This window comes from Indicator indicator, chromosome 9 (assembly GCF_027791375.1).
Source record: "Indicator indicator isolate 239-I01 chromosome 9, UM_Iind_1.1, whole genome shotgun sequence".
Classification (NCBI taxonomy): domain Eukaryota; kingdom Metazoa; phylum Chordata; class Aves; order Piciformes; family Indicatoridae; genus Indicator; species Indicator indicator.
Window position 1 is genome coordinate 31,290,004 of NC_072018.1, and position 27,970 is coordinate 31,317,973.

At 43.7% G+C, this 27,970-nt stretch overlaps 1 protein-coding gene across 1 annotated transcript; it reads right to left on the reverse strand.

The window, feature by feature from the left end:
* Nucleotides 1–633: 633 nt before the first annotated feature.
* Nucleotides 634–27,699, reverse strand: RP1L1 (RP1 like 1; the record flags this gene model as incomplete). The annotated part of the gene is made up of 9 exons (XM_054383382.1): nt 27,061–27,699; nt 11,253–11,418; nt 6,684–7,129; nt 4,215–5,084; nt 2,043–3,611; nt 1,632–1,781; nt 1,159–1,260; nt 823–1,086; nt 634–753 (listed from the first exon to the last, which is right to left on the reverse strand). Coding segments are annotated over exons 1-9 (4,326 nt in total), but the record flags the coding sequence as incomplete, so codon positions are not given.
* Between the last annotated feature and the right edge of the window lie 271 nt (nt 27,700–27,970).

The following is a 27,970-nucleotide window of genomic DNA, read 5'->3' on the forward strand; positions in this document are numbered from 1 at the left end:
AAATTTGTCATCACCTTCACTGGTGTTTCCCTCCTCAGCTGGACATGCATCTTCTGGATTTGCATCTTCCTCAGCCTCAGCTTCATCCTCCTCAGCTGCTTCATTTCCTTCTGCAGCATCTCCATCAGGACTGTTAGTTTTGGAGCCATCGGTGTCTTCTCTGTATTTGGATGTCTCTTCCTCAGTGTCACCCCCAACTTCCTCATCCTCTGGCCCCTCTGTTTTTTCGGCTTCATTGTCAGTTTTGCCTTCAGCTTTGGACATGTCTTCAGGTTCCAGACCTTCATTTCGAGTTTCTTCTTCACGTTCTTCATCTTCCCCATTTGCTTCCTCCACTTTTGCTTCTTCTTTTGCTTCTTCCTCATCCTTTTCTGGGTTTTCTTCTTCTTCTTGCATTTCCTTCTCTTTTATTTCTTCATCTTCTCCTTTTGTTTCTTCCTCCTTCACTCCCTCTTTTGTTTCTTCCTCTTCATCCTTTACTTCCTCCTCCTCTTTTGTTTCTTCTTCCTCCTTTATTTCCTTCTCCTCTTTTATTTCTTCTTCATCCTTTACTTCCTCCTCCTCTTTTGTTTCTTCCTCCTCCTTTATTTCCTCCTCCTCTTTTATTTCTTCTTCCTCCTTTACTTCCTCCTCCTCTTTTGTTTCTTCCTCTTCCTCCTCTTTTGTTTCTTCCTTTTCATCCTTCACTTCCTCCTCCTCTTTTATTTCTTCTTCCTTCTTTACTTCCTCCTCCTCTTTTGTTTCTTCCTCTTCCTCCTCTTTTGTTTCTTCCTTTTCATCCTTCACTTCCTCCTCCTCTTTTATTTCTTCTTCCTTCTTTACTTCCTCCCCCTCTTTTGTTTCTTCCTCTTCATCCTTCACTTCCTCCTCCTCTTTTATTTCTTCTTCATCTTCTTTTACTTCCGACTCCTCTTTTGTTTCTTCCTCCTCTTCCTTCACTTCCTCCTCTTCCTTCACTTCCTCCTCTTCCTTCACTTCCTCCTCTTCTTTTGCTTCTTCCTTTACTTCCTCCTCCTCTTTCATTTCCTCCTCCTCTTTTGTTTCTTCTTCCTCTTCCTTCACTTCCTCCTCTTCTTTTGCTTCTTCCTCCTCTTTCATTTCTTCCTCTTCCTCCTCTCTGGTTTCTTCCTCTTCCTCCTTCACTTCTTCCTCTTTCACTTCTTCATCTTTCACTTCTTCCTCCTCTTTTGTTTCTTCCTCCTCTTTCATTTCTTCCTCTTCCTCCTCTCTTGTTTCTTCCTCTTCCTCCTTCACGTCCTCCTCCTCTTTTGTTTCATCTTTTTCCTCTTTTACTTCCTCCTCCACTTTGGTTTCTTCTTCCTCTTCCTTCACTTCCTCCTCCTCTTTTGCTTCATCCTCCTCCTTCACTTCCTCCTTTTCTTTTGCCTCTTCTTCCTGCTCCTTCATTTCCTCATCCTCCTTGTTTCTCCTTCTTCTTCCTTCACTTCCTCCTCTTTTATTTCTTCCTCTTCTTCCTTTACCTCCTCCTCCTTTGTTTCTTCTTCTAGTTCCCCCTCCTCTTTTGTGTCTTCTTCCTCCTTTGTGTCCTCCTCCTCTTTTGTTTCTTCCTCCTCCTTCACTTCTTTGTCTTTGGTTTCTTCCTCCTCCTCCTTCACTTCCTCTTCCTTCACATCCTCCTCTTCTTTTGCTTCTTCTTCCTCCTTCTCCACTTCCTCTTCTTCCTTTACTTCTTCCTCCTCTTTTGTTTCTTCTTCCTCCTTCACTTCCTCCTCCTCTTTTGCTTCTTCCTCCTCCTCCTTTGCTTCTTCCTCCTCCTCCTTTGCTTCCTCCTCCTCCTTTACTTCCTCCTCCTCCTTTACTTCCTCTTCCTCCTCCTTTGTTTCGTCCTCTACTTCCTTCTCTTCTTTAGTTTCTTCCTCGTCCTCTTCTGCTTTCTCCTCTTCTTCTTTCACTTCCTCCTCTTTTGTTTCTACCTCTTCCTCTTTCACTTCCTCCTCCTCTTTCATTTCTTCCTCTTCCGCCTTCACTTCCATGTCCTCTTTTGTTTCCTCTTCTTCTCTCTCTATTGTTTCTTCCCCTACTTCTTCCACTTCTTCCTTTTCTTCTTCTTTGGTTTCACCATCTTTAACCCCATCCCCCATCTCACAGCTTTTGCTCTCTGATATTTCATGTCCTTCATCTTCATTCAAGGCTGAGCTGCCAACTTCATTAAATTCTGGTTCATTTTCTTCTTTGATGCCCTGAGCTGCTTCTGCATCCTCATTATCATTTTTCTTCAACCTCAGGATTTGCTGTAAATCAAATGCTTTCATGACTGGGGCATTGGTGGCCACCACTGGGTTTCGTGGGGGCTTGGAAGCCAATTTTTTCCTCACACAAGAGTCACACGGGCAATATTCCTCCTCACTTGCTTGTTTGCTAAAACTGGCCTCAAAAGCTATGCTAAATTCTACATCTTCAGCCACCTGAAATGATAAGTCCAATGTGTCCTCTAGCCTAGTATTGGTTCCACTCTTCTCATTGAAGTGTGACCTTTTGTGCATAGTTTGCAATCGCCGCCGCCTCTGCTCAGTCTGGAGCGTTGACTCACGCTTGAGTGGTTCAGCCGGAGGTCTCGGTGTCTTGTTCCCTGCTCTGGATTTGATCTTCCTCATCTCCTTCTCTATGCTTTTTTGGATCCTTTGGCTCACAGCCTCCTTCAGCTCCAGTATCATCTGATCTGTCTGCTGGTTGTTCTGCAGGTTCCACCTGACTTTGAACTCATTCATGGCACTGACATAGTGAGCCATAAACTCCTTCTCGATTTTCTTAAGCAGTCTCAGGACCCAGACTGGGTCTGGATCCATTGAGGTGTGCTGCACAAGGGATGTTTCTACACTGGAGGCTGCATTGACTTTGGGCTCTGGGTTATTTGGAGAGTCTTTTGCAAGCTGCTCTTCCAAGTCAGCTTTCAGCTCTGTCCCACAAACTGCATCATTGACATTTGCATCATCAGTAGTGGCCAGCTGATCAGCTTCCTCTTCAAGATTTTCTTTGGGGATTTCCTCATTCACAGATTCAGCTTCTCCTTGTTCTCCGTTTGTAGTTAATGTGCTGTTTTCATTTTCTCTCCCTTCCTCCTGACCGTTTTCACACTTACTGCAGTCATCCTCCTTGTTCTCTTCTGCCTCCTGAGCTGGAGAGTCCTCTCTAACAGTCTCTGCTTTTTCCTCACCTTGTGACTCTGAACAGGCTGTTGAAGGCCTCAGTGACTGCTCTTCCTCTTTACTTTGCTCCTCAGCCTCAGTCAGTTCAGTGCCAGTCTCTACATTTTCCACTTGTCCTGTTGATTCGAGTTCAGCATTTTTCTGCGCCATTAAAGTGCAGTCCCTGGCACCAGCTGTAATATCTTCTCCTGAACCACCAGAACCACTGCTAACATCAACTCCAGAGGAAGACATGGGAGTGAAGTCATAATCTACATACTTTGGGGCTTTGAACACCGAAGCTGTCTTTGCCTGTTCCCTTGCCTCTCGACCTGAACTTGGATCAGTATTTTCAGCTGTGCATCCAAACCATAGGGCTTGAAAAATATTTAGCAGCTCCATATACCTTGGCTTATTCAAACCTTTTGATTTATCTGATGGATCTTCTGACTCTTCATCAAGGACCTGGAGACTGGCAAGACAGGTAATCAAAATATTGGCAGAGTTACTCAGTTTTCTCCCCATAGTGGGAGACACTTCAGGAAGACTGTGTGATCGATCAAATTTTGTTTCATGTTTTGAACTGAGCAAAGCCTTCATGATCTGGACAGAGGTCTGGACAGAGCTTGGCAGGTCTCTTTTGTTGTTATTTTGGCTGGATGCAACTGATTGGTTGCATTCTGTCTGGTCAGATTTGGCAGCTTCAGACACTACCTCAGAGACCTGTTCCTGATTCATGCATTCTTCAGCTGCCTCTTCAGCCCCTTCTTCAACCTCTTCTTCAATCCCTTTTTCAGTCTCTTCTTCAGCCTCTTCTTCAGCTTCTCCTTCAACCCCTTTTTCAGTCTCTTCTTCAGCTTCTCCTTCAACTTCTCCTTCAACCCCTTTTTCAGTCTCTTCTTCAGCTTCTCCTTCAACCCTTTTTTCAGTCTCTTCTTCAGCCTCTTCTTCAGCCTCTTCTTCAGCCTCTTCTTCAACCCCTTTTCCAGTCTCTTCTGCCCCTTCTTCAGCCTCTTCTTCAATCCCTTTTTCAGTCTTTTCTGCCCTTTCTTCAGCCTCTTCTTCAACCCCTTCTTCAGCCTCTTCTTCAATCCCTTTTTCAATCTCTTTTTCAACCCCTTTTTCAGTCTCTTCTTCTGCCCCTTCTTCAGCCTCTTCTTCAACCCCTTCTTCAGCCCCTTTTTCAATCTCTTCTTCAACCCCTTTTTCAATCTCTTCTTCAACCCCTTCTTTAGCCTCTTCTTCAACCCCTTTCTCAGTCTCTTCTTCAGCTGTTTCTTCAACCTCTTCTTCAACCCCCTTTTCAGTCTCTTCTTCATCCTCTTCTTCAGCTGTCTCTTTTACTACCTCAGCCTTTGCGTCATTGTCAGTCTCCTCTACATTCTTTTTCTCACCCTTTTCATCCTCTAAGGTTCCCTCTGCGTTTGTACAGCATGATGCCTCAGTGGTCGCCTCTACAGATTCCTCTTCTGCGTAATCCTCCATTTCATATTTCATAAGCAAGGTTTCTGAAGGAATTTTACTTAACCATTCTTGCACAACTTCTTCTGGAGATGCATTTGGTAGAGTAGATGGCATTAAATCTTTCTCCTCCTCCTTCATGTCCTTGCCTTCTAACTCTTCCTCCACTTTCCTGCTACAGGAATCCTCAGCCTCTTTATTCTTCTGATCATTTGTTTTGGTTGCAGTTGATTTAGACCCATGGGAAGTTGCTTTGGAGGTTTCTGAAATTTCCTTTGGCTCTTTCCCTGTGGTCAGCGCTGACTCACTGCCTGTGCTGCTAACAGAGGAATTCTTCAACATGGCTGAAGGTATTTTTTTGCTGTTTGGCTTGGCTTTTGGTGGGGCAGGGCAATGCAAACTGCGTACTGACAAAGTCTCAGACAGCGATGCTCGGCTGGAGTTTGACATCCTCACACGAAGATTTCTGGTTTTTATCTGCCTTGATTTTGAAGACTGAGACATGTTTGAATGTGAGCACCTATCATTGCTTTCCTGGGACATCTGTGTCAATAAGCATGGGTCTTTTATTTCTGACTTTGAAGACACTCTTGAAGAGATGCTTGCAGAATTTCCATTCCTAATCCCAGTCTCAGCTGCGGGGTCACATTTTGAACATACACTCTCACTCACACTTCCCTGTCTTGAAGAAGGAGTCTCTGAATTAATCTTGGACCCCCCCTCTCCAGCTTTTCCATTAGAACATGAAACACCTGAGCAGAGGGATGATGGCTTGCTATTTTCTTCTCTATGGCTTCTCTTCTTTGAGCTTTTTGAGGATTCACTGTAGCCATTGGTGGTGCTTTTTGAGCTTTTCTCTTCAGTGAAACCTGCAGCTGCCTCTGCTTCACTAGTAGATGAAATGTTTGACTGGAAAGATCCTGAGTTATGAGACATGGGATTCCTGTTTGATTTTTTCTTGGTTTCACACGAGCTTTTGGAACAATTAGATGCCCTGCTGCATGATCTGATATCATCTGCATGTAGGGAATTCTTCTTTTTATTTGGAGTGGATCCAAGTGAAGACACAGACATTTCAGACCGTGCATCCAAATGAACGTGGCTGTGTCCACTCTTTTTGGATCCTCTGGAAGAGCAAGAGACATTGCACAGAACATTCTCATCACTGTCACTTTTCTTGTTGTTCCTGTCACTAGCTCTGGAATGGGAGGTGCCTTGTGTAGAGCTTCGTTCACCTTCACTGCTCTCATCTTTAAATGAATGACTGGGTTTTGTTTTTGCTGACACTGAGCTGAATTCATTGGTTTCACTTTCTCCTTGTTCTACTTCAACCTCTTCAGCCTCTTTCTTTGGGTTGGACTCACTGGAGAAGGAGGAGATCACTGCGTTGCCATCAGAGTGATCATCCTGTTCACTCTTTGCTCTTGGTGTGGAACAGTTACTGGACTTGCTGTGCACACTGTTGGCAGGAGTGGAGCACTTACTGTTATCTTCTTGATTTGCCTTCTGAAGGCTTGAAGAAGACATGCTCCTACCCACACTACTTGTTTCGTCACATATATTCTTCTTGCTCTGTCTGGACTGCAGAGATGATCTTGACATGACACTCCCAACTCTGCTGCTTTCAACCTCTTCTGCATCATCCTTCAAACATTGCACAGAGGAAACTTCAAAACAATTTTCATCTCCAATTTGTGAATTGGTTTTGCTGGCCTCATGATCCTCAGGGGCATCTTTAGTATCCAGGTTGTTTTCACAGCTTGAATGTGACATTAAACCCAAGGATGAAGGTCTCTGACTATTACTTGTGCTTGTCCGAGTGTTTTCCTGCTGGTCTTCTCCATTGGAAGCACCTGTAGACGAATCACTTCGACACATACATCTTTTAATGGATCTATATGCCACTCTGTTCTCTATAGTCTCTGAGTAGGATGAGCACTCTTGCACAATGTGCTCAGAGAATTCCCCACTGGAGGTGGTGCGGAGGCTATCCACAGAAGCCATTTTTTTATGGACTACTCTCCTCCGGGAGGATGTGCTGGAGCACGAGGACCTTGTGTGCCAAGTGCTTCGTACCTCAGGCTCTCCCCTCTGGGCTGTGTGCATGGGGTTTCTCCAAATGTCATAGTCCTGGTGTTTTTTTCCACAGCTGTGACAGTGAGCCTCGTCACATTCCGATTCCTCAAGCTTTGACGTGTAAGAGTCGATATCGCAGGGATACAACGACTCGTCTGCCTCTGAGCTGGCTTCTGGGTTCATCTTCTGCATGGGGTCTATTGCACTGTCCTCCTCTACCGCTGACTCTTCACAAGGCATCTGGTTCATCAGATTGGACTTCTTGATCTGGGTGGACCACTGCAAAGTCTCATCGTTGAGCAAGCGGAAGCGGACTTTCATCTCCACGGACAGGCTGCCGTCCTTGTTCACGTGTACCCGTTTTTCTATGTCGTCATTGACCAAGGAGTGGACAAGGTCCCCAGGCTTTGAAGGTGAGAAATTATTTGAGAAAGGTGCACCATTATCTGGTGAGGCAGCAAGGCCATTAGGAAATGACTTTTCTGATGATAAAGAAAATCTCATGGACCTATTGCTTGATGCTGACCGTGGATGGATAACACTTTTTTTGGCTTTCAGTCCGAAGTCCACTGGAGTTTGTGGTAAGGAAAGAAAAGAAAGACGGAGAGAAATGTTAACTCGTATAAAGATGATGAAAAACATACAGCTCAAACACTCAGACAGTATCACAGTATATCAGAGGTTGGAAGGGACCTCGAAAGATCACCAGCTCCAAACCCCCTGCCAGAGCAGGATAGTCCACACAGGAATGCATCCAGGTGGGTTTGGAAAGTCTCCAGAGAAGGAGACTCCACAACCCCCCTGGACAGCCTGTTCCAGGGCTCTGTCACCCTCACTGGAAAGAAGTTTCTCCTCATGTTGAGCTGAAATCTTCTATGCTCAAGTTTGAACCCATTGTTCCTTGTCTTATCACTGTGAACCACCCAAAAGAGCCTGGCCCCCTCCCCTTGACACCCACCCCTCAGCTATTGATAGACATTGATCAGATCCCCTCTCAGTCTTCTCTTCTCAAGACTAAATAGCCCCAGGACTCTCAGTCTCTCTTCATAGGGGATATGCTCAAGTCCCCTAAGCATCCTCTCAGATTACTCAATAGAGATCAAACACTCAAATTACTCAGTACGGATCAAACATTCAAACTACTCAATACTGATATTAGTCCATTAACGCTTGAATATGCCAGTTTAAATCATTTGAAAAGTTGGCTTTCTTGAAGTGATGGCCACAAATGAATAATTTTCACAAGATCACACGATGTTAGGGGCTAGAAGTGACCTCCAAAGATCATCCAGTCCAACCCCCTGCCAGAGCAGGATCACCTAAACCAGATCACCCACATCCTGGTGGGTTTTGAGTATCTCCAGAGAGGGAGACTCCACAATGCCCCTGGGCAGCCTGTTCCAGGTTGAACAGTCTGTTGAACAATCTGTTGAATATTTTGTTTGAATAGTCTGTATTGAAATCTTCTATACCTTAACTTTATTATTTTTTTCATTTAAATTGAAACATAAACATTTTTTTAGTTGTACTATATGTATACCACGAAGAAAAAGTACATATGTGCAAAGCAGCAAACAACAAAAAAAGGAAAACATGTAGAAAAAAAATTTTCTATTTTATCATATTTCAAATATTGTTTTATTTAACTGCATGAGTTTTTATCCTCTTTTTCTTCAGTAGGGGAAAAATACATGGAGAAGTGATTCTCTTCCTTAGTTAGAGGTCAAGTGCCAAACATTTGTAGTGCATCCTTTATGTCTCCATTTGAGTGCCAGGAAACATGCATGTGGCCATGGAGACCAGAGGAGCACCCTGCAGGAATGTGCCACTATGAAAAGAATCATAAAATTGTTTGGTTTGGGAAAGATCCTGAAGGTCACTGCCAAGTCCACCACTAAGCCATGAGGATGATTAGGGGACTTGAACATCTTCCTTATGAAGAGAGATTGAGAGACCTGGGGCTGTTTAGTCTTGAGAAGAGATGACTGAGAGGGGATCTCATCAATGTGTATAAATATCTGAGGGGTGGGTGACAAGGGGAGGGGGCCAAGCTCTTTTTGGTAGCATGTAGTAAGAAGATAAGAAACAATGGATACAAACTTGAGCATAGAAGATTTCACCTCAACATGAGGAGAAACTTCTTTCCAGTGAGAGTGACAGAGCACTGGAACAGGCTGCCCAGAGAGGTTGTGGAGTCTCCACCTCTGGAGACTTTCCAAACCCACCTGGGTGCATTCCAGGTGCTTTTGGCAGGGGAATTGTACTCGATGATCTCTGGAGGTCCCTTCCAACCTCTAACATTCTGTGATTCTGTAAACCATGCCCCTCAGCACCAGATTGACACATCTTTTGGCATTATATATGGTAATGTTTGTTAAAACATAAATGAGAAATGCAAAAGGAAGTGTAACCTGGTGATAGCTACAGAGAGAAATTGTGGTAGTTAGAGGAAATCAGTGATAGAAAGGAAATGTTAAGAATTGTAATCCAAAGCACAGCTCCATGGCCCAGTGCAGCAATCTGTGTAGATTTATTGAGGTCCTTGCCCCTTTGTTTCAAGCAGAGCACATTGCTGTCATGCTGCCTCACAATATATGCATCTGTCTTGTTTCTGATGCACTTGTTTTTTCAAGGTGTACTTTTAGACAACTAGACACCCACATGCCTCTTTAGGCTCATGGATATACAGTTGAATGGAGGACATTTTAGGAAGGAAGTGCTGCACAGGGAGCACACCAGGTTGGATGAGACCTCCAATATCATCCAGTCCAACCTATCACCCAGCCCTATCCAATCAACTAGACCATGGCACTAAGTGCCTCATCCACTCTTTTCTTGTACATCTCCAGGGATGACGACTCCACCATTTCCCTGGGCAGCCCACTCCAATGGGCAATCACTCCCTCTGTGAAGAACTTCCTCCTGATATTCAGCCTATACCTCCCCTGGCACAATTTGAGACTGTGTCCTCTTGTTCTGCTGCTGGTTGCCTGGGAGAAGAGACTGACCCCCACCTGGCTGCAATACACATGGAATAGCTTCTGTCTAAGCATCCTTATTCATTTGACCTGATGTATTTTTCTCAGTCTCTTGATGGACAAATCTTCAGTTTATTCCTGTTGCTTCCTTCAATTTGTTATACCTCAGACAGTGAGAATGGGATGCCTCTGTCCTTAAGTGTCTACAACTAGTTAACAAAACATGAATGAATCTTCCCTGGCTTCTGGTATTGAAAATGGAGCAAAACAGTTGCACCTCCACTTAATTTCATTTTAAAATAAATCCCTAGTAAAGATTAGAGGAACTGTCCTCTGGAAATGGGATGTTTCTTTCCATAGGCTACAGAGAATTGCTGGTTTAATTACCTGCAGCATTAGATAACTGATGATGAAGTATTAGATAACTCATGATGAATTACCTGTGGCATTAGATAACACATGATGAGGGCTGGAGCACCTCTCCTATGAGGACAGACTACAAGAGTTGGGGATATTCGGTCTGGAGAAGAGAAGGCTTCAAGGAGACCTTACTGTGGCCTTCCAGTATCTGAAGGGGGCTACAAGAAAGCTGCAGAGGGACTTCTTAGGGTGTCAGGTAATGATAGGACTGGGGGGAATGGAACAAAACTAGAAATGGGTAGATTCAGATTGGATGTTAGGAAGAAATTCTTCCCCATGAGGGTAGTGAAACACTGGAACAGGTTGCCCGGGGAGGTGGTGGAAGCCTCATCCCTGGAGGTTTTTTAGGCCAGGCTGGATGTGGCTCTGAGCAACCTGATCTAGTGTGAGGTGTCCCTGCCCATGGCAGGAGGGTTGGAACTGGATGATCCTTGAGGTCCCTTCCAACCCTGACAATTCTATGATTCTAAGTACCTAAGAAACATCATCCTGATAGCACACTCTTTCCTGGTAGAGGTGGTACTTAGGAACATGGTTTAGGGGTGATCTGGCAGTGCTGGGTTCACGGTTGGACTTGATGACCTCAAAGGTCTTTTCTAACCAAAAGGATTTTCTAATTCTGTGATTCCTGAACATAACTTTTCCATAAGGACCTGTTTTGTTTCCAAAGGGCTGCACTGCAGGTAGCTGTTAGTTGTCTGGTGTTTGAAATGTCCAGAGAAAATATAACTGAGTCTCCTGCTGACAAAACCAGAATATTGTCTGGTCCAGGTGCAGGAAAATGGCAAAGTGTAGACATTATATGAGAGACAGACAAGGGGATGGAGGACTCGTGGGAAATCTCAAGGGTTTGAAGAGTCTCAGAGGCAGACACAGGAAAGGAGGGAGTTGTGGAAGGAAAAGGAGATACAGAGATATGAAAGAGGAAGGGAAGTCAGCCAGACATGGGGAACATGTAAAAGAAAAACTGGAGGGTGTAGGGAGGAAATCCTAGAAGGAAACCAGAGCAAAAGAAGGGGAGGATGGAAAGTCCTGGGAGGCAGGGAGAGGGAAGTACATTTTCCACATGAAGCCTGCGTGTTGGGGCAGCACAATAGCTGCCTGTGATCTCCATGTGGTGGGGCACAGGCCTGGAGACGACCGTGCAACATGCCCCAGAGTTTTTTCTTACTTTCATTGTTTGTGTTGCCATTGTTGCCATTGGAACGAGGAGCTACATCAGGCAGCTTCTCCACTGAGTGTTTCCTCACATTCTCCATCGCTATAGGTTTGAATGGCTCCCGGCCAACACACACCAGCACGCTGGGGCAGTGAAGCAGAGCCTGCATGCTGTCGATCTGCAAAGAGAAGAGCAAGAGGGTCATCACAAGCCAGTGGTGAAGAGCTGGGTTTGACCTATCAGATCCAGAGTCAACTGACCTTTAGACGTCACCTGAAACAAAACAAAACAAAAAACAAAACAAACCAACCAACAACGAAACATAGTTCTGGAGAACTTCAGGGTCTAACAAAGCCTGTTCACAGGCTCTTTTAATCAGATGTCCTAAGATAGGGAAGGAGTGGGAAGGATTTCCTAAGGGAGAAGATAGCTCCTTTATTACAGGCTTTTACATCTTCTGGGAAGGATTCAGGCATAATTAACATGGCAGTGAGGAAAGGAGTGGAACGGGAGGCTGCTCAGATTCCCTCACAGAGAATTCTCTTTAATTATTCTAATTACCCTATGGGACAGGTAAATGGAACTTTGTAAATGCTACATTCCAGATTGACCATTAGTTGTCTTTCTTCTCTACTCAGGAAGGGACCAGAACTGTGACTAATACTACATCCAATACTGCCTGCAATATTACCTGGAGTACTGCCTCAGTGCTGGACAACGTGCGACGTTGTCCGTTAGCGTGGGAAGTGCCTGTGAAGGCACTCCATCCACAAGAACGCAGACTTACACAATAGCTCTTCATCTTCATCCTCAGGAACTGTGTCTGGATTACACACAAAGTCCTTCATGTCAGCTGCAGTAAGCAGCAAGGAGTGGAGGTAGACATAGGATAAAGTCACTTGTACCCAAGTACAACTTTTACCTAAGATCTGAAGGAGCAGGAATTAGTCTTGTGATGGGCACTGGTTAGACTAAGCAGCCTGGATTCTTCCGTCTTTGCAATCCCTTTCCAAGACTGAAGTAATGCTCCCAGGTAAACCACTTGTTGGATTCTGAAGGGATGAGAGGGCTCTCTTGCTTTCTTTCTTCTGAATTATGTATTTTTTTTTCCCAAGTTTGGATGCTATTCATTTGAGGATGGATTGTCTTCATGAATGTCACTGTACATTACCTACCATAAAGGGGCTGTGATCACAACAAGGACCTCTAAGTGTAACTGCAACACAATAACCACAGAATCTCACAGAATTAACCAGGTTGGAATAGAACTCAGAGATCATCAAGTCCAACCTACTACCCAACACCATCCAATCAACTAAACCATGGCACTAAGCACCTCATCCAGTCTTTTTTTTTAATACTTCCAGGGACAGTGACTCCACCACCTCCCTGCCAGCCCATGCCAATGGCCAATCTCTCTTTCTGTGAAGAATTTCTTCCTAACATCCAGCCTAAACCCCCCCTGGCACAGCTTGAGACTGTGTCCTCTCTGTCGCCAGACTGACAAATGCAACATCTATAAAATAAGGAATCTGTTGTGGGGAACATGCTACCTAGGGCTCTTCCCAAAGAAGAAGGAACCTATGTTAGAAGCTGAATGTAGATAAGAAGGAACCTATGTAAGAATCTGAATGTAGATACCAGTTTCTGACTAAAGTAAAATGAAGGAGATACCTTTTGGTTTCATCTGCTGGCTACCAGCCAACCAAAGACATCTGAGATTCAGAGAGGGAAACACAGAATGGGGAAATAAGGCAAGACACAGCTCATTCTGTAAGCTAATCCACCTTCCAAAGATGTGCAGAGGTGCAAGGGAGAAACAGGAAAAACTTGTACTAGACATGTTGAAGGAAAAGAGAAGGGGCTGAGTTCATTGCCTATCAAGCTGACTAATTGCCTTGTTTCCTTCTGCTCTTTCATCTGTTCCCTTTTGTCTTTCATTCAGATTTACAACTCTTCAGAGTGCCCTTTTGTTTGGTAGTTACACTACATGTAATCCAGGAGGATCCAGACCCCAAACTGGGGAACCCTGGTTTAACAATGATAAGTTTAGTATTTTATTCATGCAGGGAAGCCCTCCCTTCTCCCAGGCTTTGCACTAGAGGAATTAGAGAGTTGTTCTTTTGGGGAGTGGTTTTTTTAAAGCTATGCTCATCTGTTGGTCAGAAGGTGAATCATGGGGTGTTGCCACTCCATGCCCACATACATATTAGCAGATTAGAGGGAGAAAAAAGGAGGAAGGTATAAGAAAGTGCATTACTTGACCTCACTTTCTCTAATATCATTGTGGGCAACATCCTCCACACCCTACCACAGTGGAACACCCCTTCTCAGACCTGTGGAGAAGCTGGTGGAGGTTGCATGGGTGTGTATTTGATGAGCAGCCAGAAGGCTCTCCATGTCACATCAGAAGGAACACAGAACAAGAGCTAATATTGAACTAAAGTAGTGAACTATTGCATAGAATTGGATCTAATCCTCTGCAAATTTGTAGCACCCAGATTAGTCCAGAAGAAGTGTATGCAGCATTTCTTCCATGTCCCATGGCAAATCTAAACTCACATGGTCCCTTACACACCAAATCAAACATAAGGTCCCAAAAAGCACATGCAGGGAGCAGGAGAGATCGTAGAATCATAGAATCATAGAATGGTCTGGGTTGGAAGGGATCTTGAAAGGTCATCTAGTCCAACCCTCATTCAATAAGCAGAGACATCTCCAAATAGATCAGGTTGCTCAGAGCTCCATCAAACCTGACCTTGAGTGTTTCCAGGGATGGGGTCTCCACCAACTCCCTGGACATCCTGTCCCAGTGTTGCACCCCTCTCAGAGTAAAGAGCTTCTTCCTAATGTCCAGTCTAAATCTGCCCTTTCCTAGTCTAAAAGCATTACCCCTGTCCTATTGCTACATGCCTATGTAATCAGTTCCTCCCCAGTATTCTTGTAGGTCTTGTGGTCCTTCAGCTCAAGAGGAGTGAAGAGAGAAGCTGCCAGTGAAGATGGAGGCAAAAAAGTTGTTGAGAACTTCGTCTTTCTCATGCTAGTGTCCTAGGCTGCTGCAAGAACAGGTAATCTGCTAAACATACATTACACAATGCTACTTTCATTTGATGCTTATATCATGGGGAACTGGGCCAGTCCTTTGCTCCCCATGCTGAAATGCAGCAATATAAGATGATTTGTCACACCACCAATCCTAAAATGTTGCACAAGACATGAACCTGCTGGAGCAGTTCCAGAGAAGGCCACAAAAATTATAGAGGGCTGCAACACCTCTGCTGTGAGGACAGGCTGAGAAAGTTGGGGTTGTTGGAAAAGAGAGGCTTTGGAAAGATCTTATTGTGACCTTTAAATATTTTAAGGGGGCCTATAAGAAAGATGGGGACAGACTTTTTAGCAGAGCCTGTTTTGTTAGGATAAAGGATCATGATTTAAATTAAAAGAGGGGAGATTTAGACTAAAAATGTATAAGGAAGGAATTTTTTACAACGAGGATGGTAAGACACTGGCCCAGGTTTCCAAGAGAGGTGGTACATGCCCCAGTCCTGGAATTATTTCAGGTCCCTAAGCAAGCTGATCTAGTTGAAGGTGTCTCTGCTCATTGCAGGGGAATTGGACTGGATGACCTGTAAAGGTCCCTTCCAGCCCAAACCATTCTGTGATTCTACAAACATCAGCATCTTACAGAACTTTTTAGACATGAGCTGTCTAGTTTTCTGGTTTGACCACTGTGAAAAGCTGTATGAAAGATGATAGCTTTGGGAGTTGTGATCTGGAAATCTGGCCATGAAGCACTCAAATGGCCAAGGAAAACATGTGAAAGATAGAGGAATAATGCACTGCATTGCTTTCTCAGTCAGCCACAGGCTAAGATCATGTTTAGCTATTGCACTGCTGGCAGTTTTTCCTTGGGATATTCACAGAGGCCTTTTCCCTGAGTGTGACTCTTTACACATGTATAGAAAAAAGTGTTCTGAGTTTGGCCCTGAGAACAGTCTGGAGGAACACAGCTTGCAGTAGTCCAGAAGAAATGCTACAATCAGAAGCTGGACATTGGAAATTGTTTGGGTAGCACAAGAAGGGGTCTGGAGCACAAGCCCTATGAGGAGCAGCTGAGGAGCTGTTTGGCCTGGAAAAGAGGAGGTTCAGGGGAGACCTTATTGCTCTCTACAACTACCAGAAGGGTGGTTGTAGCCAGGTGGAAGTTGGTCTCTTCTGCTGGGCAACCAGTGATAGAACAAGAGGACACAGTCTCAAGCTGCACCAGGGGAGGTTTAGGCTGGATGTTAGGAAGAAATTCTTCACAGAAAGAGAGATTGACCATTGCAATGTGCTGCCCAGGGAGGTGGTGGGGTCATCGTCCCTGGAAGTATTTAAATTAAGACTGGATGAGGCACTTAGTGCCATGGTTTAGTTGATTAGATGGTGTTGGGTGATAGGTTGGACTTGGTGATCTCAAAGGTCTTTTCCAACCTGGTTAATTCTGTGATTCTGTGTGAAGAGAAACACCCCACATGGAAAAGGGAGGAGGGGTGGGGGGCATAAAGAGGAAAGACTGCAAACAAAAATGCATGAATAAAACAGAAAAGTGTTGGAGGAACAGGTGAAGAGAGCTAAAAGGGGAAGAAAACTGATATGTGTCCTGACTCAATTTGGAAGACAGGCTTCTAGGATCATAGAAGGTGTGCTATGGTTACTGCCTCCATGGAGGATGAGATGGCTTCTGATGAAGACTATGGGAGGCTTCCTAAGGACTCTACTGAGTGCTGAATTGAGCTGGGGAGATCCACACATTGCACCAAATTCATATGCAAGGTTTTTATGGCCTTTTCCCTACCTTATCAGTATGTCAGCTCAAAATGAAGTCTGAGACTACTCTAGCTCTGAATCAGCCAGAGAAGCAGGCAACTGCTGCTAAGGCTTCAAACTTCAATGTAGCTGAGAGGAAGGCATTTCTTAGAGAGTCTTTGCTGCTGATATTTCCCACCTCCTCACACAATGCAATTCCTTGTTGAAATCAGAGTCCATCACCTGCTCCTTTGGCACCAGGTTCATTAAATCTGGTCCATCCAACAACAGCATTTGAAAATGATGAGTCAGGCTAACATCCACCCCACCCCAAGCATCTGCCCTTATCCTCTCCAAGGGTAGGATTAGCTTTAAAATTGACAAGTCATGAAAAATGCTAAGCATTTTGTTCTTATGATTAGCCTTGTGGTGACTCAGTCAGTGGGAAGGATATGCTTCATGAGTTCAAGCTATTCCCCCTGACCAGAAGATCTCAAAACTTACTGATTTTATATGGAGATTATCCACATCATGGATGAAAAGTTTCTCCAGCTGGAAGCTGTGAGTGTGCCAAGGGTTAAGCCTGGGCTGGCCACTAGATTAATGACAGAAGCTCCCTTTTAACCTCTCTCCCTTCCCAAAGGGGAAGAAAAAGGAAATAATTGAGAGAGATTTATGGCTAGAAAAGAAAACCAAAACATCTTTAGTGAACATAATAACAACAATAAAATGAAATATATACAAATAAATACAAAAGCAATGTGGAACCCAACCCCTTGATGGCAATTAGGTCACCTTCCCCAGTGATGGTGCTGTTAACAGGCAGTGGGGAAGTCCTAGTCTGGACCAAGAAGCAGATGGGAAGTGGATCCAGAAACACACAGATTGGGATCAAAAGCAGAACATGCAGAGTCCTCTTAGGATGCTGACCATTTAAGATGAGAGCTTGGCCCTCATGATCCCTCAGCTTTATAATGAATATGACATCCATGGAATGGAATCCCTTGCTGGTCACTTCAGGGTCATGTGTGTGCTCTCCTTTCATGCAGGTGCCATCTTTAACTTTGCAGCACCTCAATGTGGCACACATTGATTTAGCAGTGAATTTGGTCTCTCTAGGAGCAAATATAAGCAAGGGCCTTTGTGCAGCCCAGTCCTTGTCTGTAACTCTAAACATCAACATTATCACTTCCAGGAGCAGACACTGCCTGCAAAACTATACTTCAGAAAGTGCCATCACTGAAAAGATACTGAGCTGAGAAATGATATCAGTAAAGAGAGTAAGTTCTGTTCTGAGTCAAACCAGAACAGAGGGGAAAGAGGGAAGCACAAGAAAGATGCATTCCACTTAGCTTGCTGGGACTTAGTATGTAAATCCTATTGCTTCTAGACCAACCTCATAGATCCATATGGTATTGTTCTATGGTCTTAGCAGGTGTCCCTTAGCAGGAACATCCACACACTGTGCTTCATGGAGCAGGATGGATGCTGTGTATAGACTCCAGGAACTCAGGACATAAAGAGAAACACATTTAACTGAAAATTCTGGTTTAATAGATGTTTTTTATTATGGCATCAAGGGTTTCACTCTCAATTTGCAAAGTTCATAACACAAATGTGAAAGCTGGAATGTTGTGTACTTCTGCACAGTCAAAGTAGCTCCTCTCACGTTACCTGAATTCATTGCAGAAAAAAAATGCAAGTTGAAAGAGAATCAGACCTTGCTAAGAGGTACAGCAGAATCCTTTGAATTCTCTGTTCAGGAAGAAGAAACTGGTGAAAATGTCAAACATCTTCTTTCTTTCCTGGCATCATAGGGTGATTTGGGTTGGAAGGGATCTTCAAAGATCATCTAGCCCAACCCCTTTGCAGTGAGCAGGAACATCTGCAGCTACAGCAGGTTGCTGAGAGGCCAATTCAGCCTGACCTTGAATGTTGCCAGGAATGGGGCATCTATCATCTGACTGAGCAATGTGTGTCAGTGTCCCAGCATCCCAGTGTAAAGACATTTTTCCTTATATATATGATATATATATATATCTTTCAGTTTAAAACCATCACCTGTTGCAACAAGCCCTTCTAAAGTCCCTGGCTTTCTTGTGGACCTCCTTTAATTACTGAAAGGCCACAATAAGGATGCCCTGGAGTCTTTTCTTCTCCAGGCTGCACAACCCCAACTCTCTCAGCCTGTCCTCATAGCAGAGGTGTTCCTGCCCTCTGATCATTTTTGTGGCCTCCTCTGGCCCCACTCCTGTGTTGATCTGGGCACAGCACTGCAGGTTGGATCTCCACAGCAGAGAGACAGAATCCCTTGCCTCAACCTGCTGGCCACACTGCTTTGCATGCAGCCCAGGATAACTATAACTTGGCTTCAGGGCTGCAAGGGCACATTGCTGGCTCATGTGCAGCTTTTCACCCAGCAGTATCCCAAAATTCTTCTCCACAGGGCTGCTCTCGACCTCTTCATCCTCCAGCCTGTATGGATACTGACAACTGCTCTGACTACCTTTCTGCTTCCTTTCCCATAATTGGTAAAAACTTCAGTCTGCATTTGGAAAATGAGATTTTCCTATGAAAAAAAAAAAAACAACAAAACATTTTTTTTTTGTTGCAAAAGTTCTTTGCAGTAACAGTGATTTCTACTTAAAGTATTTGAAGAAAATTCACCATTTTCCCAGGAGAGGGTGGAATTCTGCTATTCTTTGTACTCCAGGTAAATGACTAAATAGAAGCATCATATTCACAAATATCACTGCACATGCTCAATAACATGATTGGAAATGTCTTTGCCCTGGATTAAATTCAAAAGCATCAAAAAGTGATTACACTTTGCTACATTATTATTGAAAGAACAAAATCTCCTCGGGCTAAGGGAATCATTTTCCCTCAGTATATGTTAGATAAGGAAGTATTCTATTTGGTATACATTAGATAAGAAAGTGGCTAGCACATGGGGTCTCTTTAACTACATCTTGTAAGGCACTGGGCCAAATGATTTCAGGGCATCTCAAAGGTTCATAAAACACACCTGGATATGAGTCTTCTTGTGGATCAGGTTCATGGAAAGTTTTGCTGAGGTTTACAGATCACTTGTGTAAATCTCCTTGGAGTCATTGTGGTTTTGGCATGGAATCAGAGAATACTGAACTTGAAACCTGTGGTTTGTTTTTAGACCATGAGTCACACACATGGTGGGTGGAAAGTGGTACAGCTCACTTGGTGACAATGGTTAGCACCAGATGAGGGGCTGAAATTGGTTGCAATTATTCATACCTGAACACAGCCTGAAACCAAGTGTCACAGTGAATATGTCAACATGGAACCAGAAAATTAACTATCTCAAGGAGGGAAATTATCACCTTTCTTCTCTTGCTGTTTACATCCACACTGTGGTTTAAGCCAGCTTATGTGCCTCCATGAATCCCACTTCCCTCTTACAGCTCCACCAGGGTCTTGCTGACACCTGTCATTGAGACAGATGAGTTTGGTAGGCAGCCCAATCATGAGTGGCCTGGAGGATGGCTGTGGCCTGTCTACAGATATCCTAGAAAAGGCTCTATGGATGTGTAAATCTGAGTCAGGAAATGTGTCAGACAAGCCTGTTTCCTGGCCTTGCACCCTAAGGTCACTACAGTCATGAATATCAGGAATAATTTAGTAATGATAGGGAGGCCAATATCTTTACTAATAACAGGAAAAAAATAATAATCCATCTTTACTACTAAATTAAGCAATTCTGGATCCAGGGCACTGAAATAGAGTTGCCTGTGATGTTAAATTGCTAGAAAGGTCCCCAGTGCATTAAATCCTGTATCAGCTGGCACCATTTCAAGCAATTCCTGGGCAGATCTGAGAGTTAACATAAGCCAGGGTCTTTCCTAAGTAGTAGCTTAAAAGTGGCCACTCAGTTCTAGAGGCTGTGGGAATTAGACTCTATTTTGGAAGCCACAGAGTGTGAGTATGTATTAATAGTGCCATTCAGAGCCAGGGCCAGAGTATGTGCCCCAATGTTATTCACTGAATCATAGTATTGTTTTGGTTGGGAAAGACCTTTAAGATCACCAGGTTCAACCATTAACACAGCATTGCCAAGTCACCACTAAAACATGTCCCTCAGCGCCACTTCTACATGGCTTTTAAATTCCTCTAGGGATGGGGACTCCACCACTGCCACCTGGTCCAAGCCTTGACAACCATTTCAGAGAAGAGGATTTTCCTAATATCTAAGTTAAATCTCCTCTGGTGCAACAGGTGGCTGTTTTCTTTTGTCCTATCACTTGGTACATGGGAGAAAAGGCCAACCCTCACCTCACTACAACCCCCTTTAAAGTAGTTGTAGAGAGCAAGAAGGTCTACCCTGAGGGTCATTTTCTTCAGAATAAACAACTCCAGTTCCCTCAGCTGCTCCTCACAAGACTTGTGCTCTAGACCCTTCACCTATTTCATTGCCTTCTCTGGACACACTCCAGCACCTCAACGTCCTTCTTGCTGTGAGGGGCCCAAAACTGAACCCACTGTTTGAGGTGTGGCCCCACCAGTGCCAAGTAGAGGGAGATGGTGATGGCCTTTATCCTGCTGGCCACACTGTTGCTGATACAGGCCAGGATGCTCTTGGGCTTCCCAGCCACCTGAGCACACACTGGCTCATCTTCAGCTGGCTGTTGACCAATAGATCCTTTTCTGCTGGGCAGCTTTCCAGCCACTCTTCTCCAGGCCAGGAGTGTTGCATGGCATTGCTGTGGCCCAAGTGTAGGACCCATCACTTGTCCTTGTTGAACATCATGCCATTGGCCTCAGTCCCTGGATCCATACAAATTTTATATACTAGAATATGTCATCCACGGTGCTTTTTCTGGCTGAGAAAGCTTTTAGACTACCAGTTGCTGGAAACTGGGAAGATACAATGAGGAAAGTATCATCTCAGATGAGCACTTCTGTCTTTCTACCAGAATGCTTCAACAGGTCACTGCCAAAGATGGCTTGATTTGACCCAGAATAGTTAGTCTTGCCACAGCATTTAGTGTGTCTCATTCCAAACTCTACACAACTGTAGAAGAAAAATGAAGATTCTTTGCCCAAGGGGTTTCTAATAGCTAATCCTTTACAGTCTCCAATTAGTGGTGCCTGAGGAAAATTCCTTAACTTATGATTGCTCCACTGATTAACTTGCACAGTAATTCTCTGCTCCCTCAAGGAAATTTGGTTGTGTACAGTCTTCATTCTGCAATGTTTTAACTTCTAGAGACTAAGGCAAAAGAGATTTTTTTTTTTTCCTGGTCATTACTCTGACCCTTAAAAAATGGGCCAGACTCATTCCTTAGATATAACAACTTGTGGTCAGCCTTGTGTGTGTTTAAGCAAAAAAACCCCAAAAAAACCCTACAACCCCCCCCCCCCCAAATAATAAAAATCATCTTTTGCCTGACTTCAACAAACACAAAACCAGCCACATCCCTTAGAAAACTCTTCTGCCTGTTGATAAATCCCATTTGAGAAGCTCCTGGTAATTGTCACCAGTAGCCATAAACTATGCAGACTATTTGCATACACAGAGTGGTTTCACATGTCTTACAAGAATTACTCTTGGAAGAATTTGGGTTTGTTTTCATTTTAAGAAAGACACTGAAAGGGTGGCCTGGTGATTCAAGAGTAAGTGCAGAAGCTGTGACCAGACAACAGAGTCATGTGGCTGGGTTCCTGTGACTTAAGTGTTAATGACACTTGAGCTGGGGGACCCTGGATAATTGCCATTTGTAAAGGGAAATCCTCTGTTGCTGTGCAGTTGCTCTCATGTAATCCTACAGGCAGTTTCCAAAAGCAGGCTGTGGGAATCTTCACATAGGTAGTGTTTCCTAGGGTTTAGAGCATGGAGAAAGAAAATCCCCTAGGTTGTGTAAGAACTTCTCAGAGCAGAGAAGAAAGTCTGTCTGATGACGAAGTTAACCTACAAATTTTACTCTACTTTTTTTTTTTTTTTTAATTGAGATATCTGCTCTTAGTAGCACACTGGGTTCTATTTTGCTATGGAATTACTTGCCAGAAAAGAGTAGGAAAGCTGCAATTTTCAGCTGTCTCATCAGTTAAGTGATCTTCAGATGCAGAGTTCCATGTCTTATGTTCATTGATATATGTGTGTAGTACTTTAAAACAAGTGTATGAAATCTTGCACTTGGGTTAATTTTAGGTGGCTAGTCTGAGTGAGTCTTCCAGTCTTCTCTAGTCAACCAAATGAAGACAACAGGCAAAATGACCTCCCTCCCCCCATCCTAAATGCCTAATAAACTGATAAGATTTAGAGGAACTAAATCCAGACCTGTCTATTAGTGCACAGAAGTCTGTCTTCTTGATGCTTGAGAGCAAAAACACTGATTCCACCTCATTCACAGAATCACAGAATGGGAGGAGTTGGAAGGGGACCTCTGGAGATCATCTAGTCCAACGTGCCTGCTAAAGCAGCTTTACCTAGAGTGGATTGCACAGGACCATGTCCAAGCCTCAGGAGTCAGAATGAGAATTGAGAGGTGTAAACACCAACAGAAGCTTTCTGGATTTACACTAATATTGCAATCAAGGTTTTTCAATCCCTTTCTGACCTGAGCCTTGCATAATTATTACAGGATGATTCTGAATTCATAGCACTGGCCCAAGAGCAATGGAGGCCCCATAATCTGGGCCATGGAAGAGACAACTAGCCAACAGACTGACCTTTCCCAGGAAGTTACAGAATCACAGAATTAACCAGATTGGAAAAGACCTTTGAGATCATCAACTCCAAACTATCACCCAACACCATCTAATCAACTAAACCATGGCACTGAGTTCCTCATCCAATCTTATGTTAAACACTTCCAGGGATGTTCACTCCACCACCTCCCTGGGCAGCCCATTCCAATGGTCAATCAGAAAGAACAAGCTGGAAAATATGTGAGAGGTAAACAAGCAGAAAAATGGGGCCAAGAAGAAGTGACAGCAAAATAAGTGTGACCACAAAATCAAGAGCTCTGCTGGCCTCCCATGGATCTTGATGCTGCAACAGCCTCTTTGGCCTTACAATGAACTTCATGGATTATTAGTGTTCTGCATAGATGCTCTTGACCTTTCTCTGACTTCCTTGCATAAATGCAAAGGAGCTAAAGTGTTCTATTTCTTTGCTTTATGAAATCACCACTGTTTCTTCCTTTTCAGGTAAAACCTCACACTAAAGCAAATTTAGGGGAAAAAAAAAGAAAGAAAAACAATAGGAAAAATAAAAATAAAGAGATGATCTTTGAGCTCCCTTCCAACCCTGACAGTTTTGTGAAGTGATGGCTTGAAATGAAATGATAGAAGTTTTGCTGGAGAATAAAACACATTGGTGTACAAACCCAGAAAGGTTTTCAGTCCAAAAAGTTTATATCCTTGTGAGTTATGACTGAATTAAACCTAGAGGTTTACTGGAAACACCTGTGGACTAGGTGGGTGGACTGCAAAAGGAAGAAAATGTTTTTCTCTGACCTTTTCTTTTTCCCCTCTTTTTTGCTTTTTTTTGGATCAGCGCTACAAGAAAGGGACACAAAACAAGAAGCCTGTTCCATATATCTCAAAGTTTATACCCACACAAAGGTATTGTCCTGGGCTGCATCAAAAGATGTGATGCCAGCAGATCCAGAGAGGTGATTCTGCCACATTGCTCTGCGGAGACCTCACCTGGAGTACTGTGTGCAGCTCTGGAGCCCTCAATGTAGGAAGGACATGGACCTGATGGAGAGGGGCCAGAGGAAGGCCATGAGAATGCTCAGGGGGTTGGAGCAGCTCTGCTGTGAGGATAGGCTGAGGGAGCTGGGGGTGTTCAGCCTGGAGTAGAGGAGGCTCTGGGGAGACCTAATAGCAGCCTGCCAGTACCTGAGGGGGGTCTACAAGAAGGATGAAGAGAGAAAGGTCTGCAGTGATAGAACAAGGGACAACGGCTTCAAACCAGAGAAGATCAGATTTAGATTGGATGTTAGGAACTACATACTTTGCTATGAGGGTAGTGGAACACTGGAACAGGTTGCCCAGGGAGATGGTTGAGGTCCCTTCCCTGAAGCTATTCAAGGTGAGGCTCAAGGAGGTCCTGGGCAGCCTGATCTAGTTGGGGATGTCCCTGCTGACTGCAGAGGAGGTCAGACTGGATGACCTTTGGAGGTCCCTTCTGGCCTGGACCATTCTATGACTCTACGATTCTATAATAGGAGACCAGAGACTTGACATTTTGAAGTGGTTTGGATTTTCTCAACAAAATAGTAAAGATGTTAAAATAGAGCCTCTGGGACAGTATATGCCAACTGCACACCACGTTGGATGAGTAATTTATCTTAAGATTCTAGTGTAGGTCTGCAGTTATAGCGGTAAAAGAAAACAAGAGGAGATTGAAGGGGCAAACTTTCAAGTTTATGAATAATGCTTTCATTGATAGAAGCATTTGATTCAGTAGTAGAAGAGATTTTTTCTTATTATTTTATGTTCAGTTTTCAAGAAAAAAAAAGTCATTAAAAGAGACATTGTGAACTTTGTATTTGTCTGGATTAGAATATCATAATTATCATAATTCTAATCCAGACAAATACAAAACCAATCAAGCAACAGTCCAGACAAATTTCTTAGGAATGAATCTTGTTATTCAGCTGATCTGTTAAATTATGGGAATGAATGTCAAAAGTTACAGTTCCTCTCAATCCTTGCTCTCTTTCCCAGACATTAGGGCCTCTGTAATAAGTCTTGCAAAAAAAAATTACATAAGCATGGAATAAAAGAAGTTTACACAATTATTAGAATGTGCAAAGTTATTAGAAGTGTGCAAAATTATTAGGTGATTATTTGAATTATTATTCAAAGAGAATGACAGGAGGAAAAAAAGGAAATACTCAACAAATATGAGGCATTCAGACATCTTTGAGTTGTCATGGGAGAATGGAGGCTTGTTTTCACTGTCTCTAACAGAAAATGCAAGTTTAATATAAAGGTACATACAGTCAAAATTAATCTTCAGCACTAGCTGAAGGAATTTATTTAAGGGAATCCTCCAAACTGCATGAAAAATTCACACCATTTCCACTCCTCAGGGAAACTGATGGCATCATGTGAAAACTCTGGGACACAACCAATTGTGTGCAGGGAACAGAGATCTTGAAAAAGAAAGCTTAGACAGGAGGGCAGAAATGGTTTAAGAATTCTAATGAAAGAAAAAGATTGGAAAAATCCAAGAGAGACTGAATATTTTCCTAGAAGTCATAGAATCATTTGGGTTGGAAAAAGGTCTAAAGATCATCAAGTCCAGCCATGCACAGCACAGCACAATCAAGTCCAGTGTTAAACCACATCTCTAAGCATCACATCTAAAATTTTGTGGTTTAAATGCTCTACACTCAAGATCAGACTCACAGCTTCAGGAATTTTTAACAGGAATGAGCACTGAATGAGCAGTAACAATTAAAACACAAGAGAATGGTCCTGATTCCCCAGAAAACATAGGAAGAATCACTTATTGCCTAGCTATGTGTAAACTGATAATATTGATCAGCTGGAACCACAGTGTCCATCACTGTGATATTCTACACAAGAATAAAACAAATATAAATTAAACTAATGCAACACAGAATATGAACTGCCTATTGACAAGGTGGTAATGAAAATGTTCATATCCAAAAGAAGAATCCCAAAAGACTGCAGACAGATTAAGTGCTGTTGTTTGGTCCACATCCATGTTTCTGCAGATGGAAAACATGGAGTGGGGGGAAAAAAGCAGGGGTGGAAAGTCTCTATAGCACCCCTGGGATGTATTGTGGAAAATATCATTATCACAACATAGAGGATAATCTTAGACTCTGTGCCAGATAACCTAACTGCAACAAAGAGCACCAGTATCTTTTCAAGTTATGTTCATGTGCAGCTTCAAGCAGAACCCTTTCAAGAAACAAAGGCTGAACGGGAAGTGGGGATGCAAAACAAGTGACACAGCCATTGGTGCTTTGTCTCTTCTCACTAAAATTGCCTTGGAAGTTGTTAGTGTGTAAAACTTAACAAGGGGTAGCAACTGCAGATACTCCACAGTGACCACTTCTGCTCTGTTATCACCCATGTCATTCTAGCCATGCCTTGCCACATCTTGGCACGTTGGCATGAGGTCTGACTCTGGGAGAATAAAGACTATTAGAGAGAAGGCTACCACTGCAGAGCTGAAAAGGCAAAAGATAGCTGTATGTCTTTAGAATGAAAGAAAGAGGGAAGTTGAATAATAATGAAGTGGCAAGGAGCCCCTTAACTGCTCAACTAAGCTGCATTGCACAGGACAAGTCAGGCTAACATGAGAGCTCCTCAGAAGAGTTGATGTGTTACAAAGGCATGGAGAAGAAATCAGAAGAATCTCAGATTTGTTGTGAGTTTCCTTTGGGAGCAGAAGAACAGAGGAGTTGTCATGCCCCCAAACTATTGTAAGAGTCTGCTCTGATTGGCATGTTCACCAAATCATCAATGCAAATGTGTCTGGTCATCCCACTCATACTCTAATTACTTATGCATTTATTTATTAGTTACATTACCATAGTGCTGAGGATCCTGCATTGTGAGCAGGACCCTGCTCTGTTAGGACCTAGGAAACTGCAAGGTGTTACTTAAGGGCCATCTTACTCTCTTGAATTCCCTCTTGTTAGGTATAGAAAGTTAAACCTCTGTTGCAACACATCTTCCAGGAGACGCTGCGTGCTGAATAAAATTATACCCACCTTCAAAATATTGAGCTTAGGACTTCTGACAGAAGTTTCCTCCCATTACCTCAAGACAATATCTGATGTATGAAGCTCTTGAATGGCTGAACAAGATTATTCTACATCACCCTTTTGTGTAACTAATGGGGAAGTAACTAAAGCAACACTAACTACACAAGCCCAAGGATTAAGGGAATGTGATAAACCATTGTCCCTACGAGCTAAAGGATTTGCATCGTGGTGAATGCAAATGCTGATGTGATGACATCTGTTAGAATAACTGCCCAGCACCAGGTATCAGAGATACTTGCCTTCTTCCCATCAACAGTGTAGAGCTTTTTCACCGGGAACTGCAAGATCTCCGAGATCTCATCCAGGAGGGTTTTGAAACTCCTGGCGTTCCTGCGGTTCAAGATGATCGAGCGCCGGAAACCACTTTCTCCGTTCTTGACTAGAGTGATTTTCTTGGGTATTCTGGGGCCATGGTGAGTGAAAGTGGTGGAATAGTCTTCAAATTTGCCTTCCTGAGCTGCTCTTCTCCAGGTACTGGAGGGACGGCCGTTTCGCGGAGGGCCCGGCTTGTGCCCCCCAGAAGCGATGGTAATAGGCTTGACGTATTTCTTGTCAGAGCAAAGGTACCATCCACCATCCTCCAACTGGTCCAGCTCACTGATGCAATGGATTCCTCGTGGGGTGGTGATGGTCCGTACCCCAAACGGCAGGGGGACCCGATGAGAGAGGTCATCCATGAGTGCACTAAAGCTCTTGAAGCTTCTCTGGTTGATGGCCATCTTGACTCCCGCAAACTGAGGATCTCCGCTCTTGAAGAAGGTTATTTTCTTGGTGGGGGGCACCCTGGTGACAGTGCTTGTCCGACCCAGGGTGGGAAGGGTCTGCTCATAGTTGTAGGAGCTGGCAGTCGACACGTAGTCAGCAGGCACCTGAGTCATCCCTCTTGCTTAAAGGAATCTACAAGAGAAGCAAAACTAGAGTGAGTTTGAATCGTGGAGAATCAGAGCCAGACTGGCACGCAAGCAAAGTTTGCTTTTCTCACGACAGTTTTAGCATCTATTCCTGATCAAGAGCAGATGATACCTGCATGGACCTGTGAACTCACTGGCTCAGGTAGGTCTGAGTAAACACAGCAGGAAGAGTAGCCACAATGCTGCTCCTCACAGTTAAACCATCCTTGTCCTGCAGGCACCAAGGAGAATTCAGTCA